Source organism: Neolamprologus brichardi, chromosome 22, assembly GCF_056152115.1.
Source record: "Neolamprologus brichardi isolate AB-2024 chromosome 22, ASM5615211v1, whole genome shotgun sequence".
Taxonomy (NCBI): Eukaryota; Metazoa; Chordata; class Actinopteri; order Cichliformes; family Cichlidae; genus Neolamprologus; species Neolamprologus brichardi.
In genome coordinates this window covers 18,042,613-18,064,673 of record NC_142124.1, presented here as the reverse complement: position 1 = coordinate 18,064,673, position 22,061 = coordinate 18,042,613, and the positions used below count along the sequence as shown (strand labels likewise).

At 42.2% G+C, this 22,061-nt stretch overlaps 1 protein-coding gene across 6 annotated transcripts in view; it reads right to left on the bottom strand.

Moving 5' to 3' along the window:
* Positions 1-22,061, bottom strand: part of runx1t1 (RUNX1 partner transcriptional co-repressor 1) — a 57,071-nt gene that overhangs the window by 17,285 nt on the left and 17,725 nt on the right. For 5 of the 6 annotated variants that reach the window (XM_035906523.2, XM_035906524.2, XM_035906525.2 and 2 more), the window contains exons 2-4: positions 5,176-5,313; positions 3,393-3,634; positions 567-656 (exon numbers count right to left, since the gene is read on the bottom strand). In XM_035906523.2, coding sequence (XP_035762416.1) covers positions 567-656; positions 3,393-3,634; positions 5,176-5,313 — 470 coding nt within the window. Of the gene's footprint in view, positions 1-566; positions 657-3,392; positions 3,635-5,175; positions 5,314-17,715; positions 17,816-22,061 lie in introns of all 6 variants that reach the window. The other variant, XM_035906526.2, reaches the window with a different exon arrangement.

The window sequence follows — 22,061 nt, the reverse complement described above, 5'->3', positions numbered from 1 at the left end:
GAAAGTGTTCTTTCCTCTAGTAACATACCATGCTAATGGTTGAAATGCAGCTTACTGGGAATACGGGAAATAATGACAAAAACAAGCCAAAGACCAATATGAAGATAAGGAGGACATAAACAGATACGTTGTCCTTGGGGATAAAACCACAGTCATTCTGCTTCAGTATATTCACTGTGTTTATCTTTAAAAAACAACAAATTCTTTCCATCCAAACACTCTTATAAGAAAAAATTCTGCCTTGTGTCAGCGTTTTGCACTATATAGACAGACTGAGCAAAAGAAAAGAAGAAAACCCTGAAAGCTTCTCGTCAACAGCAGAGAAAGTGAGTAAGAAGCAAGAAATAAACAAGTGAGGGATGGATGAAAGACGGGATAAAAGTGCAAAAAAGAAGAGAGACTCAAAAAAGAAAGAAAAGAAAAAAAGAGCAACAACAGGGATAAATATCGTGAACATAAGTATGCACATCTGGAATCTGTGCCGGCTAAATGCTTTCCAGATTTCATTGATCAAACAAACAGGCGGGCAACCTTCTTGTTGTAAATGTGTACTGAAATGCCTCTACCTTCAGAAAGGGTATGACAAAAGGTCGCAGAGGGAAGTTGGTGGCTTCTTGCAGCTTGGAGTGAAATTCTTCGATGGTCAGAGTGGAATTCTGGAGAAGAGAGAGACACAAAAAACAAACACATGAATCCATGTGGAAGGCATTAAGTGATAATATTACTTATTGGAAGCTAAGCTATATCCTGGCCTGGACTGAGCATTTTGGGTTTTGTAATAGGAAGCATATGGGCAGGCCACAGCGAAAAAGAGCCACAGAAAACAAAGGCACACATCTCCTTCCATCAGAGAAACAAACGCACATACAGGAGTCACATCATCCAAACACATCCTGCACGAAGGACAAATGTGTCTGATTAAAAAGGCTTTTGTACGAACGCTGATGGAGTTTATCATACGTGAGATACAGGCTCATTTAAAAAAAGTTATAACTGTATTTATTTAATCATTTAAGTATAGTTGCTTGTGGCTTTCCACTCTATTTTCACATTACCACATGTCTGCTCGTGAATTATAATCAGAAGCTGAAACACAATGAGGATTTTCTATATCTGGAAGACATCGGGGACATGGATAATAATGCACCGCATTTAATAATTTATGCTAATCAAACTAATCATGGGGTATTCACACAACTTTTCTGTTGTATATGTGTGAATGGCAAGCATTCTTTCCGGATCAATGCAGTGCACGACTCTATCACACTGGTGCTGTAATGCTCCTCATTTATGTACAAATCTCTCTTGATTTTTACTGACCACAGAGCAGAATAACCAAAATACATTTCAGCAGCAGGAGATTGTGAAGAAAAACACAGTGTGTGCATGTGTGTGCACTTTTATTGAGCATGTTTTGTTTTTTTCCTGTAATAGTGCAAATGTGGAGATGGTTTAAGCGTCTGAAGCAGTGGGGGGGTTGGTCAAAAAGTGGGTTAGGCATTGCAATTTGTCAACTTCGGCACCCAAATAAAGACTAGTTGCTGAAAGCTACATCAGTGTCTGACAAGACAGTGTCACTATTTTTAATTTTCAGCATCAGGTATTCCCAGAATACAAAGGAAGAGGTAAAAAAAAAGCAGAGATGGAAAAAGGTGTGCTTGCACATGGCAGAGGAATCTTCTATAAAAAAACAAAAAATAAACGGGGGGGAGGGGGAGGGGGAAGAGAAATCAAGCAACACAGAGAACATAAAAAAAGCTGCAGATATCATTTTTCCTCCCAACACTCTCAGCGTTATTTCCCAGACCTGAATTTTGTTACATTCAGTCTTACATCTGTTCGCCCAGATTGCGTAGGGGCTGTTCTTGACAGCTAGTGAAACCTCCCGAGTCTCCCTCTCTCCCTCTCCCAAGCACACAACCAGCTAATTAACGGTGTCACTCTTTTCAGCGAGGCAGGGGGAGGGACAGAGAGACAGTGAGCGGGAGAGGAAGACTGAGGGGGGTGTATGGCGGGGAGGTATGCAAACCAAAAGGACACAGGAGAGGCATGTGCGTATGCAGACGGTGAGAAAAATAAACATAGTGAAGCCAAAAGGAGGTTATGCTCTATGTGGCTAATTAAAAAAAATCCTCCCTCCTTCTCCTCCGCCTCCTCCTCTTTTCTGCACAACATTCAATCATTATTTCTGTATTCCCCTGCTCATTAGGCTCAAAATTTCTCAGATCACAAAGACGTGTGGTAAATCTTCAGATTTGCACATTGTATTTTACACCAAATCCTTTCCCTGATTAGCATAACCGTGTCAACTAAACTGGGAAACACATCTGTCTTATCAAATGTACTCGATGTATATTTTGTAGAAATGCCAATATTGACATTCGTGGTACCAATGTGAATTTCCAGTAAAGAATGTGCTGTTTTTAAAACCTTCATATCTTCAACTGCGTTCATATTTTTCAATCTTTTCCTACGTTTTTCTCATAATTGACGAACTCAGACAAATTCTGATTTACATGTTGAATATCAAATGCTGTTTTATTCCCTCTATTTGCTGGATCTTAATTAGGGTTAGAAGTGTGATTAGCAGTAATGCTTTAATTTGAGCATCCTCTTAAAGCCACAGTCATCACTTGATTGCAATTACATCTATTCATTAGCTACATAAATAACAGTTTTAATATGCAACTGGGTGAGTTATGTTAGGTTGTCAGACACCTGCACACCCTTAGTGACAACATTAGTTTGATGCTGGAATGGGAAGTCTAATCCATATCGCCGTCGTTTCCACGTTGTTACATTTCAGTTGCAATCACAGCAGTGTAGTTAAATTCATTGTAGATCAGCTGTATAAAGATGGATGCTGCCAGCCTCATGTCACTGCTGTTTGCCAGGCATTGTGTGATCCTCAAGAATGAGTTTTAATGTTACCGATCGATGTCAGTTTTGAAGGCAGAAACTCTACAAAGGTTTTGAGCCAACGATCGTCTGCTGGAGATATTTTTTTTAAGGCCTGCCACTTCTTCTTTTGTTCTTTTACTTGTCCAAAATCTTCCAAGATACACTAATATGCCTCTGAGAGTCATCTTGTTGGTGAAAACATGCTATTTAAACCTGTAAAGATATAATTTAAAATGTGTTCTTCACTAAGTTGTTTATGTGTAGACACAATTCCTTGAAATAGGTGTCTTTTTTGATTGAATGACTTACTACTGCCCAAGACCACTTTAAAAAATTACAAGAAAGTCTGACTTCTTGGAATCAAAATATAAGGAAATAAAGATTCACTCAAGATTGTTGCACAGTACTGTATTTACACATATTAACACATTTTTTTAACAGCACCAAGCAGTTACTTCCTCTTCCAGCTCACAGACACCAAAGGTTCTTACCACTAATCCCAGCACCAATGTGCGGACTCTTTCGCCAATTTCAGGTGAGATGTCGTTCCCAAACTGCTGTAGAGTAGTGAGGAAGCGCTTGAGCTTGCTGAGCTGTCGGGCACCACAGGCTGGAGGCAGCTGTTGGTTGGCCAGAGACGATGAGGAGGATGAGCTAGGACCATTGCTGTAACCATTTGGAGGAGATGGAGCGCCGTTGAGCGCCGTTGGGGAGTGGCTACTGCCGTTGGTTACTGTGTGAGATAAGGACATAGAGAATAATGTCAGCAGCAGACAGCTTATTGCTAATTGCATTTTCTTGACGTCATTTCTTATTATTTTTGTAAATTTTATTTCTGATAAAATCACATTACTGTTAAAGTAACACTGGATTTCTTCCTGCTACGTACAAATCATGGAGGAAACAACAGCTTTGTGGAGACCAGTGATTTCAAACGATGTGCATTCCCCTAAAATCATCCGCAAGCGTCCGCATTTGTTTCCAATTAGTGCGCCTCCTTTGAACCTTCGCGGCATCCTCCCATAAAAACATATTTCTGTATTTGGAGACACGTTGCCTCTCTCTACCTCCGTCTCCCTTTTCTGTTCTTCCCGAAGCTCTAAACATGCTGGTGACAGTGAGACCCCCCCTGTGCTCCACAGCGCGGAAGCTATATGTGTCTGTGTGTGTGTTGGGGGAGTTGCTGTACAAAGAGATACAAGGCAGCATAAAGCTCTCTCTCTAATGAGATTAGGTTGTGACTAGCGATCCACTCACTCCCCCTCTGGCCGCCGTCCAAACCCACCACTGTAAAGAGAGGAGAGAGACGAGATGCTCAAACTGCATCTGGTAACAATTACGTCGGATGGAAATCAAAGCATACTGCTTTGTTAAAACCTTTGGCATGTGTAATGAGAGAGTTGGGCCTTTCCTCCCTCATTGCACGGAAGCCCCAATGTTAATTGTGGTGTGTGAGCGTTTGCAGCAGAGAGAGAGAGCGAAACAGACAGACAGATGCAAAGGGAGAGAGAGAAAGTAAATAACATCAATGAAAAAAAGGGGGTATGTGATTAAAAATGAACAAAATAATTCAGCCGCTGCAAAGTACCAGCAGTACCAATGCAGACTCAAGTGCTCTGAGCACACAGGGCCTCCGATTCTTTGATTCTAGTGCTCTTCATGCAAGTGGTTAAGTATGCTCTTCTGAGTGAATACTAGGGTGTAATTTGCTCGTCACAAGCTATTTGCGCGTCATGGCATTGCTCCAACAGTTTGTAAGCATGGGTGTTAATGAACTTGTTGGGAAAGAATTGAAAAGGCTCAATGCAACTTGATAAGAGGGTCTCACGAGTCCCACACGTCCACCTTAATAACTCGCATGCTGGAACTGCGTTGTTCTGTATGAGCTTCTGCAAATCTACTGTCAATCACCATTTTTAGAGTGCAATTTTTATATGATTGTTATACCCCCAACCATACACCCAGCTGGGACATGACTGAGCTGCGACATTAGTGTAAAATATTAACTGTGTTAAGATTATTTGTTTTGTTTTTTTCTTTGTGATCTTTGAGCAATGATGGGAACATTTATAGGAAGGTAATTTTCTGACCTCCTTCCTACTCATCAGCAGGCTGTTGCTGGTTGGCCATTAATATCAAAAGTAGTCACATTATTTCTCTCACTGTAACACTGGACCATATTTGCAGCATGGTCACGGTTTGCAATAAAAGTAGGTTTTCTTATATCGCTGGACGTCTCCATCAGCAATAAACACGTCCTCTTTGCTTACTCACATGTAGTTGGCGTGTAGGAGCTGTTACGGGGTGCTCCTTGTGTACTGGGTGGGGGTGGCATGGTAGGGGGGGTCAACCTGGACTGTGTCTTGACGTCCGCAGGTGAGTCGGGCATGATGGAGCGCTTCCCAGTGCGATCTGAGCAAAGACAAAGAAGACAGAAAATATTAAAGCAAAATACCTTGAAGTAGAAAAGAGCAGCATTTTTGTCGCCTCGCATTCTGTGCCAGGTGGGATACAGTGCGGATACAAGCGGCAAAAGTGGCTTCCTCAGTAGGGTATCTGGGTTCTCTCTCAAAGATAGGATGATGAGTTCAGTTGTTTGGGAGAGGCTCAGAGTAGAACTGCTACTCTGACACATTGAAGAGAGTCACTTGACGTGGCTTGAGCATGTAACTAGGATACCTCCTGAGCACCTCCTAAATTTGCTTTTCCTCATGTGTGCTATCGAGCAGTCCCTGGGGCAGATCAAGGACACACTGGAGAGATTAAATCTCTCGGCTGGCTTGTGAACGACTTCGTGTCCAACCTCTTCAATCCATGAACAGCTGGTGAAGATGGCAGGAGGGATGGGGATCTGTGTGCCTCTGCTTTGGCTGCTTCTCCCCGTGACAGAAGATAGATGGATCATAAAAGGTATTTATATATAAATGATATAAAGAGAAGAGCCAAAAGAGCCACCAACTTCTCTTTGGCCAAGCTCATTTAAGACAGATACATTTTTGAGGGCGCCATTAATGCTGAACAGGTTTTCGAAGCAATTTATGCTGACATCCAGATGGCACTGATGTGATGACATGTCAGGAAGACAATGATAAACCAGATTCTGAACTGAAGGCATTGGTTTGCCTTCAGTTCAGACGTGTCACCAGATAAAAAGATTTGGCGCAATATGGAAAAATACAACAAATTAGCTCTCAAACTTGCAAGCAGATGAAATCGTACACCAAGCGAGAACGGGAAAAATATTTTGATTTCCAAACTATGGCAGTTCCCGATCGCTTATCGTGTTGTTAAAAGAAGAGGTGATGCAACACGGTGGTAAACAGGACCCCATCATTTTTTTTAAATATGCGTCTGAGATCAAATATAAAATGAGCATTTATTTTTCCAAATCTTCACAGTTAGAACATATGCTCTTGATAAGCTGTTGCTGTTTACAATAAGAAAAAAAGAGCTGAATTATTCTCGTTGATTAATGGAAATCGTGCAAATGTGTGCCTACAAAAACGACACAAATGCACGTACAGCACAAAGGGCAGCAGAATTTATTTTGATGACAAAATGTTTGTGAGGAGCCCCAGAGAGACTCGATGTGGAAAGCGATGGCTCCCCTCATCTTACGCATTTGGCACACAGTGTCTGACTTTGAAATGAGAAATGAGAGTGAGCAAGCAGAGACTCACAGACACACAGACAGACACCTGAGAGAGAAGCATAAATCTGCAGTGAGTCCGGGTCTCATTCTACCACCATCTGTGCCATCCTGCAGCCCACACCCCTTCCCCGTCCCAGCTAATGACTGCAGTGCTCATTACACTCAAACTAATACACATACTCACTCTCACACTGCCTTAATGCTTGAATCTCTGGATAGTATATTCACATCTGTTTGAGACAGCATCACAGCAGACAACCAGAAAGCCTATAAACTAATTAGACATTAAATAAAACAGTCAAACAAAACGCTAAAGACAACAGTTTTTTTTAAGCAAAACATTTTCACGGACACGACCGTTTTCACTTAATAAATTTGCTTTGTGCTCACCAGTTAAATGACCATATAAAATGTGCAAGACAAGATATACAACTTCTTTCTGCAACAGCAGTAACAAGTCTATCACAAAGTCAACAGACTCTTATCAAATGTACCTGTGGCACAGTGTGAAAAGGAGGAAGGAGGAGCTGCAAGGGAAAGTAAAGTACTATCTCTGAACTTTGCTGTAACCACAGTGTGAATAGATCTGAAAATGCATCACAGTGTGGTAAAAGTGCAAAGATATTGTGTATTTTTCACCACCGGGTGTTTCCCATCATTCATTTGACCAAAATCCCAAAATGTGTTTGTGAGTATGTTTTTAATGCGTATGTTGTTACATCATCTTATATTTTCACTTCTGTTCCTCTGGAATTTTTTTAAAGCATTTGTGCATTCAACTAAGTAAAGCATATACTACATACACCACAGAACACAAATAGTAAATGTTGGCCTTGGTGCTTTCTGATTGCTTGGATCCACAGTGCCATAATGTTACGTTTAGGTAAAAAGAAGGAGAAATACTGACGTGAGAGAGACAGAGGAGCCTAAGCCTGTTAGCCAGGCCCGAATCTCAAAAGCACTGCAGCCAAAGTGCACTGTGACGAAGTATGTGTGAAGTATTTTAGTCACGCCAGCTTGACTTTAGAAGGCAGGCGAGTGAGAGATGGAGATGTCACCAAAATTCTAAAAAGTGCTCCAAATCTCTGCCTGCGATTGAACGTTTAGGGCTTCTTTATTAATTCAACATGTTTGGAAAGTAAGCCGAAGGAATTTCAGGTAGCTCGATAAAAGAATCAATGCTGTAACAAGACATACAACATGTCGGCGCGAATCATCATGACCAGCAGCCTGCTCAAGAACAACGATTAGCTTCTCCAGGCTTTCACATACAAAGAAACAAAGGTTTATTTTAATTTAATTAAGCTGTAGCTGCTAGGGTAATTGTGTGTCATCACAAAGAAATAATTTTAAGTCATATTTGCCCAAGATATTCAAAACTGTAAAGGATTTTCCAGTAATCCCTAAGATTCTTACACTCAGATGATCAAAAAAGAGGAAAGGAGGGATAAAGACAGCACTTCTGCCTTCTAACTGTCCTATGATTGTCAACTGAAGAGTACCTAGGAGGATTGAATACATTTTTCTCACACCACACTGGCACATATTAGAGACTGTGTGACTCATATGGATGCAGGAAGGCAACTAAAGGCCAGATGACCTTGAGCCTAAAATGCTTTTAGGGTCACATTCAGTTACACCATCAATGCAGAACACAGAGATGTAAGATTACTACTGACTTAGCTGTAACTTGGTGATGGAGAGCTTGATTGGAATTTCGAGGAAAAGGTTGCACATTGCACAGCAGAGCACTATGAATGGATACAAAGTGCATATTAGTGGGAAAAATTTGATTAGCTAAGCAGAGAACAGAGGAAGGGAGGTTAAAGAAAAGTCAATATGAAAAGAAAAGTATAGCGAGCAGAGAGACTATTGAACCCTTTCTACTTACTGTCCTTTACATTGACTCTCCTGCTTCCACTCTCTTTCTACCTCTTTCCTTGCGCACCCACACAAACAACCTTTCTCTACATTCTGCCATCTTGCCCAGATTGTGAAAGCTTTACTGCTCCAATTTCACCATAATATGAAAAAATCTGGACTATTTATTTTATAAACTCAAGACATAGCTAGTGGAAACGTATAGTCTTACCTCTGGCTGCCAGCTATCATATCCTCTATACTTTCCTAAAATATGATCTACGAAAATACAAGGTCATTAAAAAAGATGGCTCGGTGACAGGACCCAAGGTAATTCATCATTTTCCAGTCAAACAAAAAGGCCCTGCATGTATATACTTAACAAGCATAAATTAAATAAAGCCACTATATCACACATGGTTGTGCTTATTCTGTTTCAATGGCTCTTCTGAGCTCGTGCTTTCCAAAGGTCTGTATGGTGCTTTTTTTTCTATAATTGTCTGATAATTTCTGGCTCAGTTCACTTCATCTATAGGTTCTGTATAGAAGGGCTGCAAATCAGGAATCTTTGTGATTAGTTAGGAAAATTGATACACAAAATGGCTCGCATCAGCACAACGCTATCTGAAATAGACTTTTAGTAAAGCCCTATTAATCAAAATCCATATTATAATATTATGATACAACGGGATGCACAGTTTTTCCACCAAGTAGAACAACTAGAATTGGAGCATTTTTACAGCTGCAGCATCGTGACTTAAAAAAAAAGATACAATTTTCAATATTACAAGCCTAAAACATGTCCATTTGATGCACAATATGTAATACTTAACTTCAAATCCACGTGGACCCCTGCATGGAACTGTGGGCCCTGCGGTGGTATGAAAAGATGAGTTTGGTTACAGGCTCGTAATTGGAGAATAACACCTGGGTCAGTGTCATGATTGGATGGTAGTCGTCAGCTAGAGATGAGGGAAACAAACCCTGAAAGCATTCAAAACTCATCTGCTGTCCCTCAGGTAAAGAAGATGAAGGATGAAGAATGAATTAGTGTGAAACCTTTGCACACACACACACACACACACACACATACACACACACACACATGCGTACACACACGTGTGTATCCAGGCAAGAACAGTTTCTTGCACACACAAACCCCCACACAAAGTTACAGGTATGTGACTTACAAACATCATCGTCCGTCTCTGGTTTGATTGCACAGTACATAACCAGAATAACATCAATGGCTTCATGCTAACCAACAAAGGCGGCATCCAGCTATTCACTCTACAATTGCTATGCCACTTGAATCAATGGCAATTCTCCCTACACAAGGTAATTTACCCAGTTTTGGGAAAAAAATACAGATACATCTTAAAACTCTAGCACATCCCTGAAAACAAGTCAAAGCAAACCCTACACCTGTGTGCTATCCATTTTCATGAGCCAAAATGTCACGTATACTTTTAAATTTAAAAAAATATGTATCAGCGCTGAAGGACAATCAGACAGGCTCATTTTATTACATAGCTGAACGATAGGAAGTACTCCCTCCCTCATGCATAATTCAATCCAAAAAGCACCCTTAAACAACCTTGAAAAAGTTGGGCTTCTCAAGTGTAATACACCATGTTAGAAGTTAATGGACAGGCACATGCATTGTCCATTTATTAGGCCTGTTAGTGAACCGCCGGTTACATCATGTAGGGATAGCATCAGATCTGTGGCCAGACGACGGTACTCCAGGAGTGGACAGGTATTGATGTGCGGAGCTTTAATGGAAAGGGGGGTGATGAGTGCTTTGACTTTGGCTAACTCACTTTACGGCTTCTCAGAAGTGCTGTTGTCTAGGAATTAATGGATTGAAGAGGATGAGAACAGTTGTTGAAGAGGCACCAATTAGCTATGAAGGCACACAAGAGTCTCTCCAATGTGTGCTGTTTCACTAGCACACTTTATGCATGCCGAGGTGCTGAGCTTATCGATCACGCTAGATGACAGTGATTAATGTCTCGCACAACAGCCACTTCCTGCGCAGTTTTATCTAAAGCACCCTAAAGGAGCTCTTAGCGCAAATATTTGGAATATAGGCGGCCTGAATAAAAGAAAGTTAAAAACGATGGGAATGTGTGCACAAATGCATATTTCTACCATGTTATTATATTGAAAGTGTCGAAGGTTATTTCACTGATATCTGACTGAATTAGGATTTTGCATAAGGAGTAGCCTTATATTTGCACAGTCTGCTGTGCAGTGAGTCATCTTGGAGTGTAAGCCACCATTATTCTGCTGGTAGCACTTTATATCTAAGCACTGCTTACTTGGATTGTCGTTCATTGTCATAAAGGCACACAAAAATTTGAAAAAACAACAACTGCAGACTAAGACAACAGTGACTGAATATGCTGTGTTCTTCAAATCATGCCAAACATCCCTCCTGTTAAAATAACAAAGCAAAGCTCGATCTGCTCTGGTTTGTAACTTTAATCAAACCTAGAAATGAGGCAGAGCCCTGGACAACTACCTGCCACTCACAGGGATGTCTTCACACTTACATCACCCGTTCGCATCGTCCGTGATTACGTGATCCTCAGTGTTTGCAAAAATCGCTCCATCTTTCTCGCTTTTTTTCTCCCTTCCTTCGTCTTTCTCTCCCTCTCGCCCGTACCCCCTTACAGCCGAGCTCAAAGAAAGGAGATTTTATCCCCCCGCTGACTTGTGATACATGCCTTTTCTAAGGTTACACGCAAGTTACATCACTCGCTTAAAACAAGATTGTTGCAATGAACGATATCTAGGAGGAACGTGGTCCCTGAGAAACAGTTCAATATGTTACAGGGAGGACTTTGCTAACCCATAACTCAAGGCAAAAAAAACAATGTGATATCAAAACCTCGCACATTTCATCATCGCACGCAAAACTGGGAGGTCATTTCGTATTCAAATCACCTTGCGAAATGAGAGCAACATTGCCTAACCTTGATATTTTAGATTATTCATCGAGGCCACAATGACTTCAAAGTCTATCATCAGGCGATAGAGTCAAACAATCTCTATTACACACTTCATAAGCTAGAATTGCCTCCGTGTGTACGTGTGGTTCTGCGAATGTGTATGTGTGCGCGCCGAGAGCACCAGTGGAGACCCAGAAAATGATGTGATAACAGTGGCAGTAATATGCCACTCGAGACTACTTCACACAGGCAAATCCCATTCTTCAAAACGACAATGGATTTCAATCACGCTGGGTGAATTTTCGAGAGTTGGCGGCTGTGGCATAAACAATTTACCGTGCGCTGGCGCCTGCGTGAGCGCACAATTGTATTAGTCAGACATACTGTAAGATACCATCGTTACATGGAAAAGTGCATGCACACTGGCCCACTTGTGCCTTGAACACACCGGCAACCCTGTAATCTTGATGTGCAATACCCTCACTGGGCACACCGATGTGTAGGTGCTGAAGTGAAAACCACGAGGCACCGAAGCCACAGGACGCCTGTGGCTTGAGCACTGGTCTCCACAACGTGCCCACGGCTGTGCACGATAGAGCCCCCAAGGTGGGTTATTCCAGCACATAGCGCACATTGATGTGTGAAGAGAGGGAGCATGGCGGATAGGTAATTGTGTGGTAATGAAAGAGATGAAACGATACTGAGATGGTGTGATAGTGGTGTGCGGTGATTGCTCTGTGTGCTGGGTACAGATGTGGGGAGAGGGGACCAAAGAGCGGTAAAAGAGAGAGAGAGAATGAAAGGGCAGATGTGTTAAAGAACAGCGCTGGGCGACAGGTAGGATGATTGAGATTCAGACAGAGTACGCAGAGAAACAAGAGGAATCTTATCTGTATGCAAGTGGAATATCACGCAGACACAGACGCACACACGTGCACACACACATACATGCACGCACAGCCAGATGGAGCAGTATGCAGAGCATGTCCCATCAAAGTCCACCCGCTTGTCAAGAAGATGTATGGATGCAACGCCCTACCACAAGCCCACAAAAACACAAATACATACACAGACACACAGCTGCAGGGATGCATGTACACACTGATAGCAAAACAACACAATTCTCAGTCCTTCTCACACAGACACACACACACATCTGATCTCCATTGTCTTATTTATTTTCCTCCACAGCAGATGCAGTGGATGCAAATGCAGAGGAAAGCAGTACCACCATCAGCGCATCAGTTTTGACTTTATTTTCACCGCCTTGTTCTCGCTCCTCGCCTAGTTTTTCCCCCTCCTCTTTCTCTTTCCTTCGTTACCTTCGTGCTTTTCTCCCCCCACTTTTCTTCCTGTCTTCAGTCAATCCCTTTGCAAACATTCACTGGTGATCACGTATTGTTCCTGAAAGTTCACTGTTGGTTTTTGCTTAACGCTTAATATCAGCAACGTTAAATTATGCATGTCCAGTGCACACAATGTAGTTTCTGCTTGTTAAAGTCAGCAAACTGTCAATAGCAATTATGTGTTTAATTGCTTTAAACGATTGCTTTACGTGTTCGTTTAACATTTACCACAAATGAAGAAGGTGATGTTGGTTTCCCTCGTGTTAAACATCCATCATTTATATTTCGGGGTAATCAGAGATGGGGTTAAGACATGGACTGATAGTTAAGTCATTTAACACAGTGAAGAAAAAAAATGAACTAATAACTTCCAATGTTGTCCTGACCGGCCAGCTGGTGAAGTAGTTTAAGAGTCCATCATCTTACTATTGATGTATGTTACACCCGGGTGTTTGCTTCACTGAAATATGGCTCACTGGTGATTCTGGAAGTTTGGGGGTTAAAGGTTGTGTTTACTTGCAATAGATTTGAATGATGAGAATAGGGGACCTGAACTGAATCATATTTATCATTCCCACCCTTTGTGATTATATTAATGATCAGTTTCTTGTGTGCTTGTGCTGCATGGAGGGGTTGGTTTGGATATCATTTTATAGATACCGATGCCATATTGATTAGATTATTGCTTGGTCGTGTATTATCAATTTCTGGTTAACTTTCTATGTGAAGGAAGTGCATTGACAACATTTGTACAGCTGTCTAAAAAAGAAAAACACTGTTTAAAGGAAAAGATAATCTTCCCAGGAAATTGAACAATATGGATTTCCATCCCTAATCTTTCCCCGTTGATGAGTGTAACAGTGAAAATGTGGTACAATACAGCACTAAAACTTTGCAAACAGACTGGCTCTGGATCAATGCTGACAGTCTTTTTCATCTCCCACCATATCTTTATTTTTCTCTCAGTGCAACATACGGAGATTTCTCAACTGCACACAGAGGTCTGAGCACCATCTGCTCCACCACACAAACTTTAACACACACATATACGTGCATATATGCATACAAAAACACGTCGATCTTTCAGACCTACGCTCAGGTTTGCACACATACACACACAGCGGTCAATAAAACATATGTGGTGTATAGCATCAGAAGCTCTTTTTTTTTTTTTTTTAAGTCAGATTTATAGTAATGTCTGTTTTACCCATCTGTTGAAAAGAAAAAGTCTCACTTGCACAGAGAGGGGAAGCAAGTGTTAAGGAACAATAAAAATGATTCACAGTGCCCGTTATGCATCCTCTCAAATCGAAAGTACTCCTGCCACATCTTGTTGCCAGGCAAAGCTGAACTACGAGCTCTTTTAAAAGTAAAGATGAGCAATGGATGTGTGTGACAGAAGACTAGGGTCAGCGAGAGGTAAAAGTAAAGACAGGAGCTGCAGAGTGACAAACAGCGAGTTCGGGAGATTTACCGCCATTATGAGCAGAGTTTACCATTATTAAAGTGCTGGTGGAACTAGAAATGTTAATTGCATCTGACATTTTTCCACAGCGGGGCCAAACGGGGCTCAACATATTTAGAATAGTCCATCAAAGACATCGTTTATTTATATAAAGCTGGCTTGTCATTTTCATTAACAACATTATGTCTAAATCATGATATAAATGGTGTGTTTTGGGGGGAAAAAATAGAATGATGTAAATCAGATGTAAGCCTCGGTGAGCCATGTTTGGTCACTTGATGGAAGCCAGCCTATTGGAAACTGCTTTCTGTATACAGTTTGGTTCATTTCTGATGCCATGCTGACACAGAGCAAAGTGAGCCCAAATGGGTCTGGGCGTTTTCCCAGGCAAGACTCTTCGCCAGCAAAGGACTCACACAAAACTCTCAGCACACATCCTAATGCCGATGACACATGGCTTTATTTTCTAAAGCTTCCCACACAGCCAGTCTGTAACCTCTTTAGTCCACAGTGTAGAGCAGCGAAATTGCTTTTTGAACCTCGATATAGGTTGTGCGTTTTGACATGCATATATGTCAGCGCTACAATAACCGCTATGAGAACAGGCTGCACATTTATACACAAACCCCTTATGAGAACTGTTCAGGTCTGTAGCTCAAGTACAGCTTAAAATCACTCATATAGCCACTCCATCTCTAAACACAAGCACACTAATTCACAATGATACAGGCTCGCACGCATGCCCAACAGGCATTTTTATTATTTCCATTTTATGTTCGCTCAATTGGAGATAATACATCTGAATTTCAGGAGCTGGACCACACCTCAGACACTATAAATAACGCACATTTGCTTTTGTTTCCATGAGCCACTCTTGCGCCCCTTTTTTCTCTGCTTGCCAACCTCCTTTAAAGGTATCAGGGTGAATGAGGCCTTTCCGTATCAAACCCTCTGGCCTCTGGCTTCATTATATATATATATATGTGGAGTTCCTCGCTACCAATGTGAAGGAATCATGATGATTTTTTTAGGTTGTTGCACAGAGAGAGAGGTTCAAAGCTGGTCACTGCATGGCCTGGGCCAGAGGGTACTGACATCTCACAGTTTGACTGCGGCCATGACCTACGTCTGCTAACCAGCAAACCAACCAACAGTTGCGGCGTTACGTTTGTTTGTATGATGTGTGTCCCAGCTGTTATCGTGACTGCAACAAGAAGGAAGTAGCAATACTGGAGCACAGCTGGGCACTGCAGCCCACGATTCAGTTGGTGTTATCATCACACAGTCTACATCTAACTTGATGTCCTACCCAGATTTATTAGATCCACAGTGCGGATTTCAATAAAATATATAAGATTGCTGAAAGCTTACAGTGTGTTGGAGCCGTAAGCCAGATGGAACCCAATTTGTATCTGTGTGTGTGTCCATGCTGAAAGGAATATTATATAATATATTCCAGGCCTCAGCAGCAAGATCAATTTTCAACAGACAGTAAAGGCCGTCGTGTTTTACATGACAGTTATCTCTTACCACGTGGAGAGAGACGGAGACACCCAGTTAGAGGAAGGATGGATAAAGGGGGCGCATGAGTGGAGTGATATACAATGGAGGCTAAGTGAGAGTACAGTTATTTAGCGTGACATGTAGGAAAACAGACAAGGATGAAAGGGTGAGGGTTGAAAACAGATGTGGGAAACAGATCAAGAAAGAGCTGAGAAAAGAGAGGTAAGGATGCTGAAGGGAGAGCCTGTAAACAAGAGATAACATTTAGGGCATATGAGAGACAGATGGGAAATCAAATACAGGAGGCAGAGGACAAGCACAGAAAAAAGAGGGCATAGGCTAACAGTAAGAGAGTGGGGGTTCCTGGGGGGCCAGTAGGAGAGGGAACAAGCTTGTCTGCCTGGTGTTTTCAAAATATCACATGACGGCTGCCATGTGTTGGAAATTACTGCCGGTTAACTATCTTCCCCAAAACCACTCTGAAAAAATATGTCTGCAATTTATGAAATGTGTTCCAGGGCTGTGCTAAATAGAACCAGATTTGCAAAACAGAGGGAAAAAAAAAACCTTTAGCCCTTACCACCTCTTCTCTGAAAACCACTACTCCTTTGCCTTCTTACTCTCCTTCCCCTTCTACCCCCACTGCTGCCTCCTCTGCCCTGCGGGGGAAGATGTTTAAAAACAGGGTCTTAGTCACATCTGGTGAGCAGGGAGCGGTGGTTGGTGAGACCTTGGATCGGGGCATTTCTAAGCTTACATCGCATGTGTGTGTGTGTGTGTGTGTACCTGTGTTCTTGTGGGTGACACAGTGACTGTGGTTTGCTAATGGCTCTGAGTGGCTGTGAGTAAAGTATGGCTGGAGGCGAAGGTGGCAGAGGGATGGCCTCTGCTTGCGCGCAAACACACACATGCCCAGTGTCACCACAGCCCATTTTAGGTCAGCGATGTGTCTTTGTCTCCTTTCATCTAACTGTTACATCCTTTCTACTGGGCTCTTTCACCTTTCACTGCCTCGCATCCCTGTCAGCACGCAGCCATCTGAGTCCACTGACAGGTGAGAAGAAAGGAGCTAAACATGACCTACAATACCATTGAAGCATCGTTGACAGGACTGTACAGTTCCAGTCTCTAGAATCTGCATTTTATTTAAATAATCGTGTTTTAATGTGAGATCTTAATCTTAATCTTTAGTTCAGTAAAAAATAATCATAAATTTTAGGTTTGATACTTTATTTTTAATTTTCCATATACAAATGTGAGATATTATTTGTGACAGTCCATTTGTTTTCTAGAATTTCTGGGTATTAGCATCACATGTTGTCGTCTTTGTTCAGCAGGAGGCGCCTCAGATCGCTATCCTCGCCACATCCACCCCCCGTGTCCATCAAACAGCCTCAGTTTTTCAACCAGCACATCTCTGAACTCTGTCCCCACACCCACGACTGATACTACTAATAGCATCATCAAGACAGTCCCATTGTTTTGCTTTTCTGTGGCATCAACACAAACACACACACACACACACACACACACACACACACACACACACACACACACACGCATAGACTCAGACACAGCCTAACCGCTCTCCAGTGCTACAGATGGATGCCACCACTCTCTCTGGAGCGTTGCCAGCGCCAGCTAGTGAACAGCTTGCCTGGCACAGTGCTCCACAGTGTGTGTGTGTGTGTATGTGTGTGTGACAGTGTCTGTGTGTGTATGCCTGCAGAAACAGTAGCGAAATAGCCTAGCACAGATGGGTGGCCAAATTCCCCACCCCTCCCGCATACACACAAGAATACAAACACATGCGCACTGTGACACGCGCACACACATATGCTCCAGAATAGAGACACACATGCAGACACAAGCACACACACGTGCCTCGGTTCTGCTTTAAGTGTTGTCGACCTGGCGCACACTTGCCGCTCGCACAGCTGCTTCCTCGTTCACACACGCGCGCGCGCACACACACAGAGTGCACACAGCAGAGGATCACAGTTACACACGCTTGCATACATCTGTACTTACTTTACACGTCCTGTTTATGGCATGCGAAATATAAAATCCACCATCACTCCCGCATCACCCAAGCCCACACACGTAGACAGATAAATGTATTCAAACGCATCTGCAACACAGACACACACACGAGCATTCGCACTAACATGGTCTTTTATGTTGGTAGCTATTCAGTGTTGTATGTTTCTGCTTGTTTTCTTCATGCGCACAGCGAAAACATCAAGGCGTTCAGCTGGAAAGCCTCCAGTACTGGAAACCTGCCAGCAGAGGCCTATAGATCAGCATGATCATAGCAGTGTGTTAAGACACATCGCTGTTTAGTCAGGGCACAATAAAGTTAAGACATGCAATGAATGAAAGCGCTGCCTGCCACAGCTGACTTTACTAGAATGCAGCAGCGTGCAACAGAAACCATTTAAAATGCCTAAATTGTGACGTGAACTCTTGTGACAGGTTGTCTGATATTGCCTCATGTCTTGACTTTGTGTTTCTCCATTGGCTGCAGCTTCTGTTGTAACATACTCATGAAATGATGTTCCTGAATGGCGGATTCTAAAAAAAAAACAGGAGGTTTTACATTCGTTTAGGGTCAGAGGAACGCTCTCTTGGGATCCAACAAAGCCAGAGAAACTTTACCAATGGAAAAAAGTCAGTAGTTAGACAGCCTGCCAGTCAATGAGCTTAGGCGGCTGGCAGCAGGTACTCTCGCCCCCGGTACATAGGGGAAAGCATGGTGGCGGGCAGTGCCAACTGTGCACTAGGTGGGCGTGCCAGCTCCGCCAGCCTTGCAGTGTCTGTTTGCCAGTGCCATCTGGGAAGAACAGCTCTGCGCACATACAGTACCTCTCCTCAGCTCAGAGGGCACAGACACGCACAGACACACACACATGCATGGATGCACACAAGAAAGCAAGGGCAGACATGCACTCCACATTTATGTAGCATCCACAAATATGCATGGTATGAGCAGCGCACACACATATGAAGGTACACACGCGCACACACACACAGGCACAGCCGGCCGCTGACAGCTCACCATCTGTGCGCTGCCTCTGACTTCTCCCTCTGCTTCTTTCTCTGCCCTTGTTTTTGCTTTCATAAACGCGCGGTCCCTTTCCTCCTTTCCACACTTTCTCTCATCCTTCCCCGTCTTATCAGATGAGTTCTTCAGGCCAGAGATCCCTATGTTATGTCATTGCTACCTGTGCACTGACACTTGACATGTATTTTCTTCGGATTTCTCCCCACGTATAGGATTAGGAAGTGTCATTATTTGTTTTCAGGTTGAACTGAGCAAGACAGCGAGTCTACCGAGTCTCTCTGTTTTTTACTTGAGTTGGGCAGTCTGGGCCAATCAGATATATAGATGAGGAACAATAAGATATCCTTAAGTGATTCACTAATACTGAAAAAAGTGTAAATGCAGTAAAATCAGGATTAGTCTTTCACTGAGGACACAAACCATCTCTCAGTACACCACATAAGTCATGTAAAATCAAAGAAAGATACTAAAAAAAAGTGAGAACAAGAGAAAAAAAAATATCAATCTCAGTCTTGTTACATAGTGTTCCTCTTCAGAGGAGAGTGAATGAATACGAGAGCAAAAGAGTGAAAACCAATGTAGAGAAAGAAATGAAATGACAAGAGCAGTTTAAATTGATAAGAGTAAAGGGGAGAGGAGAGGAAATAAAGAGGAGGAGGAGAACAGAAGTAGGAAGGTAATATGAGCGCAGGACTGTGGAATTCACTTCAAAGAGAAGCTAAAGCAGGTCACTGTCTTTCCCAGAGTTTTCCTTGGGTGAACCTCTCTCATATGTTTCTCATTTAAAGCCTCTGAACCACTGTTTGAAAATGAAGGCCAAAGAAAGACACAAGTGCTCTACATGCAGCTCATGTCCTTTTTTCCCCCTGCCGGAGTATATTCACAAGGGATTTAGACAATTAGCTCATTTGTTGAAAAATAGCTGTAATTTTCCAGATGCCGTTCCATTCATCTTAACATTTCTACATCGCAGTTTAACAGCTTCACATTTGGAATACCACCAAGCTATTCCTTTCCTCCTCTGCAGCACAACAGCTGTAATATTTTCAGTCACAAATCTCCCCTCTCTTTCTATTCCATGTTCCATTTATTTCTTTCCCTCTCACTGGTCACCACTACCTGCAGTAACTGATTGTTTCTCCCACCATCTATCCTTTCCTACCTCCCTTTCTCCCCATTCTCTCCCTCCCCCCACCCTTTGGCAACTGCATAACATCATCAGAAAGATCTATGACCGAACACTATTGCACTCCTATTATTCTTTCTCTCCGCAGCCTCTTTCTCCTTCAGTTGCAATCCCTCCTCCTTGTGCTTCCTACTCCCTGCCCTCTCTTTACAACTTCCAACCATTTTCACCCTCTTACTCCTCTATCTGCTCGCCTTGCTGTCTTTCTTTCTGTCCAACTCCTCCAAAAGCGCCACATGCACTGGAAGAAGTAGCCTCATTACAAACAAGGAAAATCCATTTGGAGCAGGCTTCTCCGACCCCCTCTGAACTCTCTTGAGTAAAAATGGCCCACATCTCTGCTCTTGCCTCCTCTCCATCGTGGATTCCCCCTCTTTCCCCCTAATTATTTATCCCTGTTTCTCTGCCTTTTCTGTTTCCTAAGCAACTCACTCTCTCGCCACTATGGTCCCTGTGTTCTCACACAAATAGGTAAGGTGTCGACATTACAATACAGAGTAGAATTTAAATACCAATTCATGCGTTTAAGTGTAAAATAGATGAAAAATTAGATGAAGTTATTCAGTTTTTTAATTGATTTTCAGTTACTAGGACAGGCCATGATAAAGTAACAATCCATTCACACAATCTAGACACCAAACCAAGTATTATCTATCTATCTATCTATCTATCTATCTATCTATCTATCTATCTATCTATCTATCTATCTATCTATCTATCTATCTATCTATCTATCTATCTATCTATCTATCTATCTATCTATCTATCTATCTATCTATCTATTATTCCTTATACCTGGATCATGCACACACATTTCAAATGGTGGCATTACTTCAACCGAAGCATTGGTTGAAAACTGCTATAAACACAAAGGAGAAAATCAGCAGGGTTAGTTGGTAATTAGCAACAGTTGACAGTATTTGAAGAGAACGACAGACCTCCAGCAAATAAATGATATGATAATGGATAGCCATGAACATAACAAAGGACAAACAAAGTTTAAAATGTGTCCAATGACTCAACTCATGAGTTGCCTTCATGACCCAAGAGTCATCACAGAATACACGAGCTATGTCAAAAACAGCTGTCGGAGCTCCCGACGACGCTCGTGCTTACGGCTGAATCATAACCAGGTGTTAGAGCCCTGTTGTTAGGATGAACAGCGGACACTGGATTCATGAAATCTGAGAAGAGACATCAAGCTGGGTAGTGTGCAGAATTCTTCTGAATTCAAACAAAATAAAGCAACCAACTCACCACAGTCCACAGAACACACCTGCAGCGAAACGACAGCTGAGATTTGCGATTAACTGCAATTAAGAATCACGTACGTTTTTTTTCCCCATCTCGTGTCAGCGCTGTCAGTTAAATAAGACTCATCCCACCTATAAAACTGAAACTCTATCTTATCCCCTATTTACTTTTAATTTTATCGCTTTGAATGATTGCTTTTGGCAACTGAAGTTATCACAATTTAATTTTTTTTAAAACTGATAAAGTTTTCAGCTCACGAGAATAGAAACAAACAGTTAGCAGCCTTTCCATGGTGCAAAGGGAAGCTGCATATCTGGAGGCTCACTTGAAGATATAGTTTTTAATACAAAGAAATGATTTCAGCAGCTTTAATAGTGAATGTTCAGCCCTTCATTAAGCTTCAATTGTCTGATCCTTAAGGCAGACAATTAAATGGTGCTACTGGGTTTAAATTGGGCAGCAATGTCATACTAAAAATCTAAAGAAACAAAAAACACCTCCTTGTGCACTGTGTGTGTTAGTATGTATATCTCATGTGCCTACAGGAAACATTAATCACTTTTGTTTAGTGACCTGAAACTTATTGTGTGGGCCCCTTCAGTTAAACTAATCGATTCTCAGCAGTGGTTTAGCAGTAAGAAAATTAATCACTGCAGCACTTCCTGTCATTTTCTCCAGACTACTCCTGAAATCTTCTCTCCGCATCCTTCTTCTTCAGCTGGCTCTCATTTCTCTCCCCTCTCTCACTCTGTCTTTAAGAGCCTTTCCTTTCTTTTTACCCCTCATTCCTCCCTCCAGTGCTCTTTCTCCCTCTCTCGCTCTCTCCTTCTGCTCTGCCATCATCGCAACATCTGATTAACATATGTCTGGGCT